We start from the raw sequence: 22,055 nt of genomic DNA on the forward strand, positions 1-22,055 counted from the left end.
AGTTATGCTGTTTTTTCACTTTTCAGCATATATGCAACACTGTTAACACATTTCAAGGAAAACCGATAGACCTGTTATCATGAAACTCACAGGAGTAATCAATCTTACTAAAACGCAGGTCAAGTTTGAAAATCGGCATGATCGGGCCACTATTTTACTAGTTATGCTGTTTTTTACACTTTTCAGCATATATGCAACACTGTAAACACAATATAAGAAAAACAGATGGGCCAATTGTCATGAAAGTCACAGGAGTGGTCAATTTTACTAAAATGCAGGTTGAGTTCGTAAATCAGCATAATCGTGCCATTATTTCAGAAGGTATGCTGTTTTTTCACATTTCCTCAGATTCAATTTTTAGGCATATTAACAGTCTCATTATTAAACTAATAAGATACGTGAAAGTGTTTGTTTGACATTTCCTGCATCTTTACAACATTGTTAGTTGATTTTGTAAAAATGATGGTAAACATGTTATAGTGTATTGTGTAATAAAGTTTCAAATATGGAAATAAACTCATATCATTGCAGTTTGTCAGATTCAATCATTCACTATGTTCAGAATCTCAGAATGGAAGAAATTGGACATTTAACACTGCTCTATTGATATTTTTCTCATCTCATCAATTTTCTTAGTTGATCATATAAAAATGGCAGTAAACTGTTAATTTTGTTTTATGTTAAAAATTGTTATAAATGGGGAAAAAAAAAAAACATTTCAGAACAGTGCTGTCTTGTTTACATTTTGGCATTTTTTTTTCATTATCATTTGGTGCGCTGTATTACCACTCACAACATGACAAAGTAGACGTATCTGCTTTATGGAAAAATTAAACTTTACAAAATGGATATACCTTGTGCAAGTAAAGAGCAAGTATGCGCGCTTCTTTGCTTTTAATCCATTATACAATTTTTAAAGTCGATAATTGTTGTTCAAGTGGAACTTTACTAACATCAATCTAGCAACTTAATCACTAAAAATAATTACAAAATTTATCTGTTCTCACACACATACAAAAAAAGACGAAAACGGTCTAAAGCTTAGATCTTCGTTATGTGGAAAATAAACTTGAGGTCGAGGACAAAATGTGTCAGTAAAATAAATTCGAATCTCGTAATACCCTTCATTTTTGTTAGTATTAATGACGCATGAATGTTATTCAAGGTTATTCTTAAAATTTTCGTTACTAAAACCTTGGTACTGAATACGAAAATTCCCCATTCCTGCAAGGCATGTATTTTAATTTTTCCGAGATTTACACAGAAAGCTATATTAATCGTTTTATGGCACAAGATAAAGTAAAATTCTATATCTTTAACTTCATTTTTCACTTTTCTGTTTTCTTCAAATGGACCTATATCTTGAGAATAAGTGCATGAATTTAAATTCCCAGCTGTTATCGTAAGGAGTTACCAAAGCAGTCTACACAGATCCAAAAAAGACAAGACACACTGACCGCCAAATAAAAACTGGTCACTTGTCCACTTTATGAGAATATCAATATCAACGAGCTGGCCTGTCGCCGAATATCACTTGATCGCCAACAATGGCTTTGTCCCATGTAAATTCTCCGGGGCAAATTAATGTTCAATAAAGCATAATTTTTCTCGCGGACGCTGTACATAAACTTGTTGGTTACGCCCCTCTACAACCCCCCCTCTCTCTTGTACATACACACAACATTCTTTCTCTTTATATATATAAATCATACATTTATTTTTACATCTCACTTGGCAAAATGAAATTATACAAGACCGACACTTTAATAAAAACAGCATCATTGGTCGCTTCTAAATTACCAAGATATACATTGTTAAATGTCACTTTATGCACTTTATCCCCCCCCCCTTTGGTAAAGGCTGGTAGGATGTGTTGAACCCACCATGTTGTTTTAGCACCCGGTTCGCCTTATTGTAACACAAAGTGTGTTTCAGTAAGATCTTGTATGTATTTTATCCTAGAAAGTATCCATTACCAGTCAGCTACAGTAATTCTCTGTCTAAGAAATTACTGGAATGTCTAGGGTGTGTTGCACTTCTATTTTGATGTTTAAAATAAATTCTGTTATTATAGTCTGTAATAAAAAAATGGCAATAAAACAATTCCTTTTTAAAACCACATATAAGTCTGTGATAATGTTGTTCAATAATCTGGTGGAGGTATATTTCTATCTGTTGTCCTATCTTATAGGCTGGTTGATGTCTGATGTTCTTGTGGTCTTTGGAGCCACTTTCATATCTTCTTTCTGTAGAGCTCTGGTATCCCTTGTTGTCTCTGCCAATAGCAGTTGGATTACCTATGTATCTGTCTCCTCTCAGCATATATGTGTTCCGGGCACAGACATAGCCTAAATGGGATGTTTTACTCAGGCTGGATGCCAAATTGGATTCCAAATTTTGATTTTTCCTTCAAAAAAACAAAAACAAAAAGTTAATTCCAAAAATAAAACACTTGCATGTGTGAAAGATGTTTGTTTTCTTTACAAAATCAATTACTAATAGTACGCTACTGGGTAGTATATTTTTTGCAGATCCTAATGGACATAGAATGTGCAAAGGAGCTAACAAATAGTAAATCAGACATTGTCATTAATAAAATTCAGAAAAGCACATTACTCTTTCATCATGAGGCACTCAATCATTAAATGTTAAATGAGAGAATAATAATAATAATAATAATAATAATAATAAAGTTGACACAATAAGGCTTCCATATTTCTTTTGTACAATGAAATTGCCTTCAGATGGATGATTTTCACAGCTACTGGATGATGTTAAGGGGTCAAATAAAAGACAAAAGAAAAAAAAAACTTAAGTAAGTATTCCTTTTGTGAAGAAAACTTCAATTATTAAACATCTCTGCTTAAAAACTTGCCTTTTCTTTTGCTTAGATTTCCAATGCAGGACGTGTCTTATTGCTGCAACCACTATTAGAGTCACAGCAATAAATGACAATTGCCATCTAGTTGCTGGCATCTGACTCTGATGGTGCCTCAACTGTAATACCAGTATCAACCATTTGGTCACATGCTAAAAAGGTACATACTTTTTGTTATTTACAGTATAATTGAAAGGTACCATTTTAAATATAATAATAATACAAACTGTATCACAATCAAAAGCAGAGAAGTATTTTACTTGAGACTTCCAATGTTAATAAATTTCACTATTGTGCTAGAGGCTGATTCTTATATTATTAACTAATGGAAATTAAGCCAAGTTCAAGGCCACATCTATTAGAAGGCCTTTTTAAATACTTGAAAAATCACACTGCATAAGTCCTGTGCCTTCATGAAAATTTGTGGAACTTTTATTGGATTAAACTGAAATTGTAAATCAAAAGGGAATATTTTCAATGTTATATAACGTGGTAGTTATGATTTTAAAGGATACAATTATAGAAAAACTTACCATTAGGACATATTAAGTAGACATTCCTGTATTTTCTTTAAGGGCATTTGGGAAATGGAGTTCTGTATATTAAAAAAAAAGTAACAATCACATGCATCAAGGGCTTATGAACATTTAGTCATTACATACACACTGAGAAAGCATTGTTTTATGAGAGTGTATTATTAGACATTTGATGTAGGAGTGTGCATTCATGTGAGGGTTCTAAACATTATAATGATGTGGTGTTAAATAATTTAATATAGTAATGAAAACTTGCAGTTTAATGTCTTAGCAAATGACATTTTTTATGTGCATTTCAAAAGGAAAAGTAGAGTAATTGCTTTAATTTACTTTGTATATTTAAAAAAGTTATTTTGATAATTGTGTTCAAACTGTAATAACTGGATATGATCAGAGTCTAAAATGGAAATGTACCATCTTTACCTGCTTTGAGAATTCTGTCTTCCCTTGTTGTGGCATGTATAGTCATCGGCAATTCACTTGATATGCCTTCCTTGGTTGTAATAAGAAAAAGAATTTTGGCAATTTCTTTTGTCATTGCTGTTTCCCCCTCTAACTCTTGAGTTAAGAGGAAATCCTCACTGTTGGACGAGGAAATGTCATTTTTGCTCCAAGTCCACGCTTGGTTGTATCTGGAATGAACAGAGAAGGCATACCTAATTATCAATTGAAACAGTGTAGTTGTTAAACATTACATGAAACATCTAACTGTAGTGAAATGACAGGACTTGGGAGAGTGTTAACCTAGGTACAGTATATGTATTCTTGCTTTTGGGGATGAAAGCATGCATGTATGTTTTGTATTCAAGTTCTAAGTATGGAAGTGCAGTTTTAGAAGGGAAGTGACATGGATAAATGAAAACAGTGAGATGTGTTTGATATTTTTTGGCATCATTTTTGCTGGTACAACCACTGGAAGTTGCTAAATTGCATGAACATTGTAATGATGAGAACAATTTAAGTTGCACTGGGGGCAATTTTTTGAGTGAAATGAACTTAATTTCGGTGTACTTATGAACCGTTTTTTCAACATAAATTCCTAGTAATGTGAAGTAGGTATTGACATCTATTCATGGTTTAGTTTGACATAGTAATTATGAATGGATTGATATACAGTGATATGGAATTTTTTTATTGAAATAACTTGTATAACATATAGACACTGTTTAGTATAAATTAACACAAAAAATAACAGTTCCTTACCTCCACATCTCTGCAATGACTGATGTGACATACCAGACTCTTTTCATACGAATTGAAACTGATCCTGCCTTTGAATTCAGCACAGCTGCCAACTTTAACCAGCGATTATGGGTATCATGTCTGTTGCATCTTGTACCAAAATGCTTGTCATTTTTGTGGGTTTCCCCTTGACCATTAGGTCCTTGGTAGTTTCTATCTGTAAAAAGGTAAGAAGAGAGTTCAACAAAAGAAGCTATCAATAAATAAAACGTTAGCCTACAATACTATGCATTGGTTTTGAAATGTTACTGCAAAACAGTTATTTGCAGTTCCTTTTGAAGATCCATTGATAATCCTATACAGATGAATGCTAAGCATAAATATCTCAATATCACATCATGCTGATGAATTAACATCAGTGACAAATTTTAAACTTAAGTTTAACAATTGTTTTGGTTTTAATTGTTATAAAAACATTTGGGACAAATAATATTATTTCTGAATATGAATTCCCAATAACACTTATTTTTGTTTTCTTTTTTTCCTTTTTTCTGTCTAATTAATGGGACTGTCTAGTTTGCTGGAATATATATATATATATATATATATATATATATATATATATATATATATATATATATATATATATATATATATATAGTACAATATGATGCATGCATCTACATTGGTATGCTTGATTTTACTTTTTTAAAGGAATTAGTGAATTTAAGTAATTGTTGCAATGTGTACCTGTGGAAATCGTCAAGTCTAAACAATAATAACAGCTGTGATGTAGATGTAGAGCAAATTTGTATTAAATAGCGAACAATGTTACTGGTATGTGATTAACCTTAATTTGAGTCATTTGTTGCAACTCCATTTAAATGTGGTAAACAACTGCACGGTACGAAATGTTCATCCATTGTGGCTGATTGAAGAGATGCAAGATGCTCTAAAGGACGCAGTTTGGTTTTCATCATTAGATTTGTGTGGTGGATATTGAAAGAAGAAGACAAAGCAAAGATGGCATTCACAGTGGGACCACTTGGATTTTATGAATGTAACAGGATGGCCACAGGATTGACCAATAGTCCAGCAATGTTTCAGCATTTGATTGGAAAGTGTTACTGGTGATTTGGTTTTAAAAACCTGTATGAATTAACCTGATGATATTATAATTTTTTCAGGAGAATCCATTAATGAACAGATTGCTTGAGTCAGAGAAGTATTGTGTCGATTAAAAAAGGCAGGGGTGAAGCTAAAGCCTTCAAAGTGTCATTTTTTACAGAAAGAAAAAAAATTTAGGGCATGTTGTTTCAAGTGCAGGTATTGAATGTGATTCAGAAAACAAATTGTTTGTCAGAGTGGAAGACCCCTACTAACAATAAAGAGACAACGTTTTTTAGGTTTTGCTGAGTTTAACTGTAGATTTGTTAAGGACTTCGCAAAAATAGCAAAACCTCTCTATGAGTTCACAAAAGAGGAACAACGAAAGAAGGGAGCTGCCCATTGGGTATGGAAGGAGGAGCACCAAAAAGTATTCGAAATGTTTATAGAAAAACTTACTAATCCTCCCATTTTATGCTATCCTTTAACTAATGATGAAATAGGACATCAAGGTAGGAATTGTACACTTTCAATTGTAAAAGAACATTTTTTTTCTGGCCAGGAATGAATCACTTTGTAAGTGAGAAATTAAAAATGTGTAGACAACATGGTGGAACTGTCAGCATTGGAGGCAGGACAATCACTAACCTGCGGTTTGCCCATGACATTGACGGGTGGCCGGGGAAGAACAGAAACTGGCTGACTTCGTAGCAAACCTAGACAAGACATCGGCAGCATTTGGTATGGAGATCAGTGCAGAAAAGACCAAACTGATGACAAACAGCAGTAATGGCATCAGCACTGACATCAGAGTGAGAGGAGAGAAACTTGAAGTGGTCAATATTAAAGTTCAAGTATCTTGGGTCAGTCGTATCAGATGAAGGATCAAAACCAGAAATCCTGTCAAGAATAGCACAAACAACAGCAGCGATGAACAAACTGAAGATCATCTGGAATGACAGGAGCATTACACTCAACTCAAAAATCAGACTAATGGGCGCCCTGGTGATCTCGATATTCTTGTATGCATGGTCATGGACACTGACAGCTGAGTTGGAAAAGAAGATAAAAGCTACAGAGATGAGATGCTTCAGAAAGATCCTTGGAATCACGGACAGAGACCACATAACCAATGAAGAGGTACAGAACAGAATCAAGCAAGCCATTGGCCCATATGAAGATCTTTTGTCCATTGTGAAAAAAAAAAGGAAACTGAAGTGGTACGGCCATATGTTTCACGATTATCAGGACTCGTCAAGACAATCCTGCAAGGCACAGTGGAAGGAGGCAGAAGGTGAGGATAACATCCGCTAGTGGACAGGCTTGCCACTCTATGAGGTTATGAGAAGGATGGATGATCGAGATGGATGGAGGGCTCTGGTTGCCATGCAGTTCGTCTGTTGTGCCCCTACGGTCGTCAGACTATGGGACAGATAGATAGCTATGTAGATAGATAGACAACATAAATTGGTAAAAAGCCTGCACTTACCTGAGCGCACAACAATGGGGCATTTAGTTGCATCGCAACCGTGTTTATGGATTTCCTCAGCCTGGAAGAGCACAAAGGTAGAGTAAGTAACATTCTTGTGCTCACAGGTGTTTTTACCCAATACACATGGGCTATATATATATATATATATATATATATATATATATATATATATATATATATATATATATATATATATGAAGAATCATGCAGTCAGCTTTAACAACTGCAAGAGTCCTATATTTGACAATTTCATGATTGCCAATAGATTTCCCTTGTGATAACACAGTGACAAGTGGATCATACTTTATAAATACCCCTCTTGCACAAATCTTTTTTTTTAATTGACTATCTCTGTAAGCTGAAGTACACTGTACCCATGTTTGTTCAATGCTATATTATTCAAATCCATATTATTGGGAGTGAGAGCAAGTTGTACAGTCTTCAGGTATTAACTAATCAATAATACCCATATTGTGCTGTATGTTTACAAATGTAAAGAAGATCAATAATTATCATTTTGATACTTAACTATTTTCTGTATTGCCTAGAGTTAAGTGTTTAGGCACATCGGTTAACTTTATGCCACATTGTTCTCTGAAATTTAAAAGTATGCAGAAAAAATAATATATAACAAACAAACAGTGTTAATGTTAAGCTATTTTAATGCACAGCAGTCTGTGTCACAAACTTTCATCTCACTGGCCTCTAGGACCACCAGCTACTTATCAGGATTTACTGCCCCAAACAGAAATTTTCGATAAGACTGCACTCTACCCAATTTCATTAATATTTTATTACTATTAAAATAGTAGCAAAAGATTGTAGCACTTGATTTTGTCAATTTTTTTTTTCTTTTAAATTTAGAATAATAAGTACATTCCAGACAAATACTAATCAAAGATCTTTATTTTGGAAACTTCAAGGAAAAAAAAATACTGGTCCAAACAAAATTTAACCAGTCAAGTCAGTAGTTAGCATGGTTGACTGTTAATGTTATCTATTTCTTGAATATTTATTTATTCATTATACATGTTTTAATATATACATTTTTTACTGTTATTAATATTTTTTAACATGATTGGACTTACAATATGTATGGATACACCCACAACAGCAACAGAAGAGGTTGTTTTTCGAGTTCAAAATGGATCCTTTCTGCTGTGGGCACTTAGAATCTGTGTATTTAGTAGATGTAGGTGTTAGAACTTCGTTTACTGCGGTAATCAGATGTTTGTTGCCACTTCCATGCCTAGAAAACAGATTTATATAGTGTTATGTAGTGATAAGATCTAATATACCGTTTATTAGATCTTAGTGTAGTGCATTGTGCATTGCAGTAGATAGGATGTGTTTGTGCTCAAAGGGATGCTGTAAGGCGGGGTAGTTCCGGTTGGAGATGGACCATGCGGTTATATTAAAGCTTGACCTGCGTATTATGAATATTCATCAGTTCTGCAAGTTTCAAATCAAAAGGCAAAATGGTTTTCCACTTATCGTGTTATTGGTAAAAGTGCACGGCCACGGGGACGACGACAGCGACAGCGACGACAGACGCAGATGATGGCTATATGTACAGACACATCTGTGTCTGTACATAAAAACAAGTAATTTTTTAAAAAATGGCCAGATCATGCTGATTTTCGAACTTGACCTGCATATTATGAATATTTATCAGTTCTGTAGGTTTAAATCTACAAGGCAGCAATTGTTGATTATTATTATTGTCCTCTTTGGCCCACTTCTGACAGTTCCTGAAAATTTCAGCAAAATCGGTACATAACTTTTTGAGTTATGTTGATGACAGACAAACAGGGGTGAAAATATAACCTCCTTGGCAGAGGTAAATATAATTCCAAAGAAGCTGCTATTCAAACTTTTAATCTTTGAGTTTGATATATATATATATATATATATATATATATATACAATCATAAGTAACACAGTTTTCCCATAATGGTCATCATGGCAGCAGCACCAAAAATTGTGTTTTCTTCTATTTTGATGCAACATTACATAATGCCTAACAGCAAAATGACCATCAATTTTTAATAATAAAATATACATGTCATGGATTTTCAGAAAATGTGACTAGTATGGGTCTTCAAGCCTGTGGAGGTTCTAAGTTGCACCTTGAAATTGCCAATAAGTGAAAAATTAAATTTTCACAAAAAACTGCCAGAGAAATTTACCAAACAGTATGCATTGCCTACTGAGGCTGTATGTTAGACCCATGTTTCTTTCTTGTAAGTTTGAGAACAGCAAGTGACATGTTTTCCCTTAAATGGTCATCATAGGAGCAGTGCCCTAAATAGGGGTTTCTTCAAATTTTGATGCAACGTTACATAATGTTTAACAGCATAATAACCATCAAATGTTATTAATAAAATATTAGTAACATGGACATTCAGAAAACATGACAAGCAAAGGTCTTCAGGCCCATGGAACTTCAAAGTCACATCTTGAAAATGCCAAAATGTAAACAAGACAGCACTGTCCTGAAATGGGTTTATTTCCATTTTTAACACTTTTTAACATAAAACAAAATAAACATTTTACTGCCATTTTTATATGACCAACTAAGAAAATTGATGAGATGGGAAAAGTATCAATAGAACAGTGTTAAATGTCCAATTTCCTCCATTCTGAGATTCTGAACATAGTGGATGATTGAATCTGACAAACTGCAATGATATGAGTTAATTTCCATTTTTGACACTTTATTACACAATACATGATAACAAGTTTACCATGTTTTTTTACATAATCAACTAACAATGTTGTAAAGATGCAGGAAATATCAAACAAACACTTTTACGCATCTAATTAGTTCAATAATGAGACTGTTAACATGCCTAATAATTGAATCTGAGGAAATGTGAAAAAACAGTATAACTTCTAAAATAATGGCCCGATTATGCTGATTTTCGAACTCAACCTGCGTTTTAGTAAGATTGACCACTCCTGTGAATATAATGCCAATTGACCAATCCGTTTTTCTTATATTATGTTATCAGTGTTGCATTTATATTGAAAAGTGAAAAAACAGCATAAATTCCCTAAAAATGGCCCAATCATGCTGATTTTCGAACTTGACCTGCGTATTAAGAATTTTCATCAGTTCTGTAAGTTTCAAGCCAAAAGGTAAAATGGTTTTCCACTTACTGTGTTATCTGTGCTGCATATATGCTGAAAAAGTGAAAAAACAGCATAAATTCCCTAAAAATGGCCCAATCATGCCGATTTTCAAACTTGACCTGCATATTATGAATATTCATCAGTTCTGTAAGTTTCAAGTCCAAAGGTACAATGGCTTTCCACTTATCGTGTTATCGGTGCTGTATATATGTTGAAAAAAGTGAAAAAACAGCATAAATTCCCTAAGAGTGACCTGATCATGCTGATTTTCGAAATTGACCTGCGTATTATGAATATTCATCAGTTCTGCAAGTTTCAAATCAAAAGGCTAAATGGTTTTCCACTTATCGTGTTATCGGTAAAAGTGCACGGCGACGGCGACGACGACAGCGACGACAGACGCAGATGATGGCTATATGTACAGACACATCTGTGTCTGTACATAAACAGCTACTTGGATACACTTGTGCTTATGATTGTTTGCTGAGTAATTAAGATAAATAATGAGAAGAAAGAGATAATTAATTTTATAGGTAAAGCCATTTGTTGTTGTTACATGTAGCCATCCTTGGTTGTGGATTTCTGTTCGTTTGTCATGGGCATAGACTTCTCTTGTCAAATGGAAATTAATTTTTCATTATACACTTGTTACATAATTTGTATTTAATCTCATCTATTTATTAGAGCTAAAATTTATGTGCACGTTGATTTATGCTAGGGTATTTTTTTTAGTGTTTCCTTTTCTTACTTAAAACAGCTTATCGTATGTAAATGTAGCAAGCTAGCTACTCTTTGCAGCTCTATCGTTTTAAGATTAGATCCACAGGCAGGTGCTATGGCCTCTAGGACCATTTGCCAAAGCCTAGGGGAATGCTTATTACATAAGGCCGGAATTACATCTGGCTGGTATAACTTTTCACCACCATTCTGATAATGGGAGTATAAGCCCTTTGAAAAGTGTCAAGTAGTTGAGCAAAATTTCGTGGGGGGAAAAAGCAAGAATTATTCCAAGTGCTCCACATTGTTCAGAGATTTTGACTTATTACACAGTAGTTAAATGTACAGTTTAAATGTTATTATTCGAAGGAGAATAATACAATCCACATAGTGACTGTGATTCTAAATTATCATTTAAATGTAACCTTTGTCTTTTTTTTTTAGATATATTTATTCTCCCAGAAAGAAAATGTTGTTACGAATTACGTAAATTGTTCTCTCGCTCACTTAGTCACTCCTCATTCGTTCGTCTTCTTTCGGAAACCTCATTCGTTCGTCTTCTTTCGGAAACAAGTGTATTAATGATGCCCATTTTTTGTTAAACTTTTCTTTCTCACCTTTACTAATGTGCCTGAATTTTTCTACTTCAAAATATCACCTCATCATTTTTTCCAATACAATAAAATTTAACTTAGCTTCTTCATTTCTCTTCCTATATATATATATATATATATATATATATATATATATATATATATAATATTTTACAATAAGTATCATTTGATTTAAAGCTGTCTTATTAGTACTCAATAATATAATGTCATGACTTCTTGGTTCAATTTGGGCTGGACCATTTGTGTTTTAGAGACCCTACTCCTTTTATTGTTCCATATGAAAGCAGAAAATATGTTCTCCGACTAAGTAATAGTCTCTTGATCAGGTTTTGGTAAAGACATAAAAGGTGGGTCAGTTTTGCCAATAAAAGTTATTTAATCACCATAATTCTACCTAAAGGTGTGATGTTGCTACAATTCCAATCTTTAATTTCTTTTTTTATTTTTTGCTATTTTATCAAAATAATTTTTTTTCAAGTTTAGGGTTAAATACAATTCCAAGGATGGCAAAGTCATTATTTGTCCATTCCAAACCATATTCTGGACATAAAATTTCTTCTGAGCCACATTTTGCTTCTATCCAGATAGCTTTTGTCTCTTCGAGATTTGGCTTCAACCCAGAAAACTTAAAGAATTGATCCAAAAGGTCAAGGGCAGTTTTTAGACTTTCCTTAGTTCCATTTAGAAACATTATTGCATCATCAGCATATTGCAGTAAACAGAACTCTTTTTCTTTAACTTTTACACCTTTTTATATTGTTATTTCTAATTAGCACTGCTAAAATCTCAACACCCAAATTAAAAATATAAGGAGAAAGTGGGTCCCCTTGGCGGCATCCATGACTTATCTTGAGAAGAAACCATTTTGTATAACACACAGTGTTTGAAATCATGCCCAAAATTAAGATAGTCTAACACTTTGTAGAAAATTTCCAGGAAGTTGAATCGAATGCCCATTCAAAGTCGAGTACTAAAATCATACCTGGTATATTATTTGTTTTACAGGTTTCCATTAAATCATATGTGAGTCTTGTGTTCTCACCAATAAAATGCCCAGCCATTCTGGTCTTCATGTAGTAATCTGAATACGACCGTTTTAGGTTGTTGGGCTAAAACACTTGACAAATTTTTTAAAGTAACATTCAGTAATGTTATTGGTCTCAGTTTTTGAGAAAACAAAATGGCTTGTTAGGTTTTGGTAAGACTGATACAATTCCTTGTTTTTGAGTAATAGATAATTCTCCCAATTTTAGACCAAAATTGAAGGAGCGGACTTAAAAAAATTCCAAGATCTGTCCAAAAATGCTTAAAGAATTCTACAGTGAAGCCATCTGTGCCAGGTGCTTTACCATTTTTCATACTTTTAAGGGCTGTACCAGCCTTGAGTAGTGTGATGCTGCCTTCAATCTTTTTCCCCCTTTTCATATCATATCATATCATATTTCCATATCATTCAAGATAACTTGTAGATTAATTCACATCATCTGATTTCCTAATTTTTGATGCAAATAGTTCTTTATAATACTTTTCAATTTCTTGCAGAATATCAAATTGGTCAGTTAACGTATTTGTTTCTGAGACTATCAATTTTGTTATTATTTTATTGATGTTATTTCTTTTTTCCTTGCTACAAAAGTATTGTGTTGGCTTCTCACCTTCCTCCACCCACTTTGCTCTTGATCGTAGAATACTCCAAGACAATTTTAGAATTAAAAGGTTTCCTTCAGTATCAATTATTATACTCTAACGTATTATGGAAAAGTATCGCAACCCCACGCACATTAGACTTCCTAATTGGACTAATATATGCATCAAATCCCAAACATGATCTAATAAAATCTGCTTAGATGTGAAATGTGTATCTTGCAGGCAGCATATTGCATAATGTTTACTATGAATATGCTGAAATATGTCTTTCCTTTTTTCGTGACTACCTAGGCCTCTACAGTTCATAGATGCTATGACAAGTTCTGACATATTCAATAGTACATTGAGAAAATATTAGTAGTCATAATTCCCCTATAATTATTTTTAACACAGAGGATAAAGGAGAAATTATAAATTCTTTCTTGTGATGTATGTAAAAGAATCTTGTACTGTTTGGGCTTAATGAAAATATATTCAAAAATTCTATTGTCACACTCACTCCCACTTACATACTGCACATACACATAACCTTTGTCTTTATGTATTCCCCAGCTCTTCATTGAAATCTTGGAGTTCTTGGATAGAATCTTGCTGATCCCTTATTTTTTGGGAAATCATATGGGCATTGCTGTTTGGGATCCCAGAAAATATAATCTATAAAACGATTTGTAACTTTCATGCTTAAATTTGATGTGTCATCTTACAAGACATGCCAAATACATGTATCTCTCTTACACATATTCCAAAATTCACAGGGACTGAACTTGCTAATACTATAGTTATTTATATGCTCTGAACTTTCTGATGCTCTCTCATATTGGGCAAAAGTAAGGTGTAAAAAAGACCAAATGCCACCAACCCAATGTATTTCAGCAGGTTGAACCACTTTGGGGTCACATGGCTCATACAGTATTAGGATGGAAAGCAGAGATTTAACAGGTACAAGGCCAAATACTACAAAAACTAGAGGATCAGAGAGGCGATACCGCCTCCTGGTATTGTACCACCAGCTGGAGTAAGAGCATTCGTATGGGAAGGAAAAAGAAGGGGGAGGGGTTGTCTCACTAGTTGACGATCTTTCGCAAACAAAAGCCATTGAATGAATATACGATTGCAACGATCCCCCACTGAGGATACGAAAATTACGTTCTTCCTTGCTCTTTGGCCAACGAAGACTCAAATATGAAAATCGCGTCCTCATCTCTTTCACATTGGGAATGAACTTTCGATAACAATTTGAAAGTTGTCTTTTTTGTCTGCCAGTTTTACAGATAAAATGGAAAAACATTTGCAAAGTTAAGTTCATGGTGAAAAAAAGGTCAAAGGTCAATTTCAAGGTCACATTTAGATTGCCAATATATGACTTCCTATTCAAGTTTAATAGTAACTATGGACCTATCTCTGCCAGTTTTGGAGATAAAAGGGAAGCAAAATTTGCAAACTTCAGCCCATGGTGAAAAGTAGGTCAAAGGTCAATTTCAAGGTCACATTTAGATTGCCAGTATATGACTTCCTATCAAAGTTCAAAAGTAACTATGGACCTATCTCTGCCAGTTTTGGAGATAAAAGGGAAGCAAAATTTGCAAACTTCAGTCCATGGTGAAAAGTAGGTCAAAGGTCAATTTGAAGGTCACATTTAGATTGTCAGTATATGACTTCCTATCAAAGTTCAATAGTAACTATGGATCTATCTCTGCCAGTTTTGGAGATGAAAGGGAAGCAAAATTTGCAAAGTTCAGTTCATGGTGAAAAGTAGGTCAAAGGTCAACAAGGTCACACTAAGATTGCCAGTATATGACTTCCTATCCAAGTTCAATAGTAACTATGGACCTATCTCTGCCAGTTTTGGATATGAAAGGGAAGCAAAATTTGCAAAGTTCAGTTCATGATGAAAAGTAGGTCAAAGGTCAATTTCAAGGTCACATTTAGATTGCCAGTGTATGACTTCCTATTCAAGTTCAATAGTAACTATGGACCTATCTCTGCCAGTTTTGGAGATATAAGGGACTAAATGTTATAATTTTGGAGTTCCCATAATGTGCCATAAATTTCCTACAGAAAAAATTAATTAAAATAAAGAAAAGGTCATTTTGGTCAAAATTCTTGAAATGGGAGGTACTCTGAAGTTCCAAAAGTTCAAATTTGATGAAATAATGTCAATTATGAGCACAAGTTGTCTGCTTTGCCAAGCCTTATGTTTTATTTTTCCAGAGTTCAAAATTTATTATCCATTACTAGTCAGGCGGTTAAGTCCAAATTATATCCAGAATTGTGCAAAAGATGATAAAAGCATGAAACTTTCCACGATGAATATTTAAGAAAGCCGCTCATCCGAGTACTAATGAATTTTGGAGTTGCCCCCCGATCCAAAATAGACAAACACCCAATGGTCATTCATCGTGGAAAGTTTCATGCTTTTATCATCTATTGCACAATTTTTTGGCTTAGTTGCCTCACTATACCGTACTGCACATTTTGCTTTCACCACCAATATGCACTTTTTGATAGCGTAACTCGAAAACCGTTTGGAATACAAAAAAATGGAGACCACCCCCAGTGTTGGGCTTTACATGCTCTACAAAATGCAAAAAAGAATGGGTCTCTAGCATTAATGGTCCCCGAATTAGAGACAGTTTTCAGTTTCAGCATCTTATGGCCGCTACCGTGAAAATGCACCGATTGACCCCAAATTCACGGAGATGAAAGATGACCTGAAGGGTAACACTTTCCAATAATATTATTGGTTAAGTCTGTGTGGTGTCTGAATAACAGGGCAAAAAAAATTTTTTTCGTAAAAAATTTTATTTTTTTGGAAAATTTTGGACCGTTTGACCTTGAAGTAAAGGTCAAAGGTCAAATCCAAGGGCATATTTGAAATCTACACATATGACTTTTGGAAAGCCGTCTGTAGAAATTTTTCCCATAACCCCTTCCGCAGGGTAGATAATTAGCATTTAATTTTGCCATTTTTGGACAAGGGTGCATTGCAATGAGTGCCACACCCAGACCCCAATACCGACAAAGCCCAAATTTTACGTGAAACGAGTTGAGATTATAGGTGACCTAAATCCAAGAGATGGGTACGGGGGCCCTTACCGTCTAGGAGGAGAAGCGGTAACGGTAGCCGTCCGGCGGAGCCGGCGGAACGATCCGGACGGGACCGAAACCATGTGTACCGCCAGCGCTAACGCTGGTGGTACAATTACCATAAATATTTGAAAATCCCCATTTACATCTCGATTTTTCTTGTTACAGTTTTAAGGCCCAAACTGCCTCGATCCATCCCCCACCCCTCTCCTTTCTAGAGAATGGGTTAATCAAATTGTTTTTCTAAATTAAAGCCAGTGTTGTTCAGGCAAATTAAAATAATGAGTCATGTCAGTGATTACCTGCATAATATACTTACAAAATATGATGACAAAAAATCCTCCTCCTCTTCACCATTTTCAAAACTGTCCTCATGTTCACTGTGGCATCCTCCGCAATGTTGACAGTGATCTGATGAGGAAATTATTATTAAATCATTAGTTAAGAAATTTAAATAGGCTGTTCAAAATATTACTGGAAAGAAAATTAACTTACAAACTTTATTAATAACATCTGTTTATTCATTTCTTTAGTTACTAATTAATGACCACTACAAACAGTACTATCAACCTGACATTAAAAAAAAAAAAAAAAAAAAAAAAACAACAAATTTTGCACAGTACTTATTTCTTTATCAATCTGACAAAAATATAGAATCAAAACAAAAATGGAATTAATAAGAACTAGAGGATCAGAGAGGCGATACCGCCTCCGAATATTGTACCACCAGCTGGAGCAAGCGCATTCGTATAGACCCCCACATACACAAAATAAGGGACACAGCCACCAGTCTTGTGCTTGACAAGCTGTAAACATGCAATCAACAAGAATTTTCAATATTTGCAAAAAATATATGAAACTAAAAATGGTACAATCAAATTTAAGTTCATCGTAAGGTAGGTGAAAGGTCATTTTCAAGGTCACAGTAAATTGCCAGTATATGACTTCCTATTCAAGTTCAATAGTAACTATGGACCTATCTCTGCCAGGTTTGGAGTTAAAAGAGAAAGAAATTAGCAGAGTTCAGTTCATGATAATAAGTAGATCAAAGGTCAATTTCAAGGTCACACTTAGATTGCCAGTATATGACTTCCTATTCAATTTCAATAGTAACTATGGACCTATCTCGCTAGTTTTGGAGATAAAAGAGAACCAAAATTTGCAAAGTTCAATTCATGATAAAAAGTGGGTCAAAGGTCAATTTCAAGGTCACACTTAGATTGCCAGTATATGACTTCCTATTCAAGTTCAATAGTAACTATAGACCTATCTTTGCCAGTTTTAGAGATAAAAGGGAAGCAAAATTTACAAAAAACAGTTCATGGTGAAAAGTAGGTCAAAGGTCAATTTCAAGGTCACAGTAAGATTGCCAGTATTTGACTTCCTATTCAAGTTCAATAGTAACTATGGACCTATCTCTGCCAGTTTTGGAGATAAAAGGGAAGCAAAATTTGCAAAGTTCAGTTCATGGTGAAAAATAGGTCAAATGTCAATTTCAAGGTCACAGTAAGATTGCCAGTATATGACTTTCTATTCAAGTTCAATAGTATCTATGGACCTATCTCTGCCAGTTTTGCAGATAAAAGGGACTAAATGTTATAATTTTGGAGTTACCATAAAGTGCCATACATTTCCTACAGAAAAAATTAATTAAAATAAAGAAAAGGTCATTTTGGTCAAAATTCTTGAAATGGGAGGTGCTCTGAAGTTCCAGGTGTTCAAATTTGATGAAATAATGTCATTTTTGACTACAAGTTGTCTGCTTTGCCAAGCCTTATGTATTATTTTTCCGGAGTTCAAAATTTATTATCCATTACCGTACTGCACATTTTGCTTTCACCACCAATATGTATTTTTTGATACAGCTTAACTTTAGAGATAAAAGGGAAGCAAAATTTGCAAAATTCAGTTCATAGTGAAAAGTAGGTCAAAGGTCAATTTTAAGGTCACATTTAGATTGCCAATATATGACTTCCTATTCAAGTTCAATAGTAACTATGGACCTATCTCTGCCAGTTTTGGAGATAAAAGGGAAGCAAAATTTGCAAAGTTCAGTTCATGGTGAAAAGTAGGTCAAAGGTCAATTTTAAGGTCACATTTAGATTGCCAGTATATGACTTCCCATTCAACTTCAATAGTAACTATGGACGTATCTCTGCCAGTTTTGGAGATATAAGGGAAGCAAAATTTGCAAAGTTCAGTTCATGGTGAAGAGTAGGTCAAAGGTCAATTTTAAGGTCACATTTAGATTGCCAGTATATGACTTCCTATTCAAGTTCAACAGTACCCATGGACCTATCTCTGCCAGTTTTGGAGATATAAGGGAAGCAAAATTTGCAAAGTTCGGTTCATGGTGAAAAGTAGGTCAAAGGTCAATTTTAAGGTCACATTTAGAGTGCCAGTATATGACTTCCCATTCAAGTTCAATAAAAACTATGGACCTATCTCTGCCAGTTTTGGAGATATAAGGGAAGCAAAATTTGCAAAGTTCAGTTCATGGTGAAAAGTAGGTCAAAGGTCAATTTTAAGGTCACATTAAGATTGCCAGTATATGACTTCCCATTCAACTTCAATAGAAACTATGGACCTATCTCTGCCAGTTTTGGAGATATAAGGGAAGCAAAATTTGCAAAGTTCAGTTCATGGTGAAAAGTAGGTCAAAGGTCAATTTTAAGGTCACATTAAGATTGCCAGTATATGACTTCCCATTCAACTTCAATAGTAACTATGGACCTATCTCTGCCAGTTTTGGAGATATCAGGGACTAAATGTTATAATTTTGGAGTTACCATAATGTGCCATAAATTTCCTACAGAAAAGATTAATTAAAATAAAGAAAACATCATTTTGGTCAAAATTCTTAAAATAGGAAGTGCTCTGAAGTTCCAGAAGTTCAAATTTGATGAAATAATGTCATTTTTGACCACAAGTTGTCTGCTTTGCCAAGCCTTATGTATTATTTTTCCAGAGTTCAAAATTTATTATCCATTACCGTACTGCACATTTTGCTTTCACCACCATTATGTACTTTTTGATACAGCATAACTTGAAAACCGTATGGAATACAAAAAAATGGAGACCACCTCCAGTGTTGGGCTTTACATGCTCTACAAAATGCAAAAAAAGAATGGGTCTCTAGCATTAACGGTTCCCGAATTAGAGACAGTTTTCAGTTTCGGTACTTTATGGCCGCTACTCCCGTGAAAATGCACCGATTGACCCCAAATTCAAGGAGATGAAAGATGACCCGAAGGGTAACACTTTCCAATAATATTATTGGTTAAGTCTGTGTGGTGTCTGAATAACAGGGCAAAAAAAATTTTTTTCGTAAAAAATTTCATTTTTTTGAAAATTTTGGCCCGTTTGACCTTGAAATAAAGGTCAAAGGTCAAATCCAAGGGCATATTTGAAATCTACACATATGACTTTTGGAAAGCTGTCTGTAGAAATTTTTCCCATAACTCCTTCCGTAGGGTAGATAATTAGCATTTAATTTTGCCATTTTTAGACAAGGGTGCATTGCAATGAGTGCCACACCTAGACCCCAATACCGACAAAGCCCAAATTTTACGTGGAACGAGTTGAGATTATAGGTGACCTAAATCCAAGAGATGGGTACAGGGGCCCTTACCGTCTAGGAGGAGAAGCGGTAACAGTGACTTGGCGGCGGAGCCGGCGGAGCCGCAGGAGCCGCAGGAGCCGGCGGAGCCGGCGGAAAATACGGGTCGGGACTAAAACCATGGGTACCGCCAGCGCCTACGCTGGTGGTACAATTAACAAGGCTTGAAATGATGCCAGTAAGACGTTATCTGTTGTATAGAAGTGTGTAATGTTGATAGTAATGATGAAGTAGAGCATAAAAATGATTGTGAATTATGTACAATATGCCCTTAAAAATATGTGTTTAAAAAAATGTAAAAAAATGTGTGTTTAACATTCCATTTTTTTTTTCACTTTACTCACATAGTTATGTTCACAGTTTATTTGTCTGGGAGTAGTGTTCTTCTGTCTGTAGTGCTCTAGTGGATGAAATCTGAAATCAAAGTAATGATTTTTAATACCAAAGACAAACAATCTACAAACCTGGAAGAAATTTATTCAATTATCTTTGAAGCAAGGGTGAAACTTGTAAAAACTGAAAATGTAGCTTGCGATTTCTCATCACATTTAGACCTTATGAAAAAAACTATCAAAATGGAGACTGTATCTCGTATGAAGGGTTGTTAGCTGTTTAATTTGTGAAAAATCAAAGGACATGTTATTGGCTTTTCATTTGCTTTTTACTCATGTAAGCACGTTCGCGGTTTGTTGGAGAAATACTAATTGTATCTCTGTCTGCAGATGATGTCTGAAATCAAATTTTGAATATTGATAAAAAGCAGCATACTTATCTGTGAAAGACATTATAAATGATGTTGGTATAATGTGTCATACAATTTGTGGGTGCATTTTTAGATGAAAATGGAACCGAGATAAGTACAGGAATAAAAATTGCTTTTAATTTTATTTAACACGGTCTTTGAGTTATGAATACTATTCAACTTTTTTCTTTTTTACTCACATAGTCATGTTCACTGTCTATTGGTTTGGGAGTGGTCATTTCTCTGTCTGCAGTACATGAAACCTGGATCCAAGTAAGGACAAAATTCTCCAAGCCTGTAGAAAATCTTATTTTATTATTTTTAATTTCTTAAAAAATTAAGGTTGAGAAAAATTAAATATTATGATTGAACAGATATTATACCTCTGTTATTTTCCTTTTTGATGTAATTATATTATGCATTTCCTTAGTGCATTTTTCTTTCTCACATGTACTTAAAGTAATATTTGAAATCAAATTCAGTTATCTGTAAAGAATGTTCTGTATAAATTTACTTAAAGTAAGCCAATAATATAATCCATCTTTGTCTATCAAATTTTGTATTGATTGGTGAATTTAAGTTAGAACTAAATGGTTCATTTGTTTTTGCCTAACAAGTCCGTACAAATTTAATAAGAATTTGCTGGCCCAGAAACCTATCTCTCCAAAGTATATTTTAGCTATATTTCTCTGAAAAATCATTTGGGGTGATAATTTAATCAAATATAAAACTTCCATAGTTAATTCTTTTTTAATTCTACAGAAATAGGGACATTTTTTGCTCTGTTTAATAAATACATTGTGGTGAAAAACTTTTGTGGTGAAGGGAGTCACCGGGCTACTTGCCATGGGTAAAGTAAAAATAATTATGTGATAAGACTAATAAATTATAATAACACAATGAAAATTAACTGCAAAGAAAGATGTAATTATTAAAGGTGGGGGTACAAATGTACCCCACTGATGAAAAGCTGTAGGGTGGGTGGTGTAAATCAAACGAAAGAAAGGAAACAAAAAGAGAGCAAGCAAGAACAAGAGACAACGTATGTAAGAATAAAAATAAGCGTAACATTAGGAGTGCTTACCTCGTGATTCTTTTGTTAAATTGGAAAGAAATTTCACTGGCGAATTTTGATGTCCATTCTTACCAGCAGCAAGAGTGAGACTGGCCCTTGGTCTCGTGTTATGGAAACTTGCTACTGATTGGCTCTGCATCTTTACTGTAGGTCAAAGGTCATGTACTGATAATGTTGCATTCGCGTATATACGGAATACCCCGATGACTCCGGAAAGTAAATCT

General features: G+C 34.2%; 1 protein-coding gene across 1 annotated transcript; it reads right to left on the bottom strand.

Moving 5' to 3' along the window:
- Nucleotides 1-1,683: 1,683 nt before the first annotated feature.
- Nucleotides 1,684-22,001, bottom strand: LOC112041946 (uncharacterized). The gene is made up of 9 exons (XM_087002385.1): nt 21,841-22,001; nt 20,957-21,051; nt 20,359-20,428; nt 7,193-7,253; nt 4,618-4,813; nt 3,838-4,046; nt 3,412-3,473; nt 2,876-3,030; nt 1,684-2,407 (listed from the first exon to the last, which is right to left on the bottom strand). Exons 2-7 carry the CDS (start codon nt 20,962-20,964, stop codon nt 3,424-3,426), a joined length of 594 nt encoding a protein of 197 aa, XP_086858511.1. The 5' UTR covers nt 20,965-21,051; nt 21,841-22,001; the 3' UTR covers nt 1,684-2,407; nt 2,876-3,030; nt 3,412-3,423.
- Nucleotides 22,002-22,055: the final 54 nt, after the last annotated feature.

Source organism: Lingula anatina, chromosome 1, assembly GCF_051362555.1.
Source record: "Lingula anatina isolate TDL-2025a chromosome 1, LinAna3.0, whole genome shotgun sequence".
NCBI classification, from domain to species: domain Eukaryota; kingdom Metazoa; phylum Brachiopoda; class Lingulata; order Lingulida; family Lingulidae; genus Lingula; species Lingula anatina.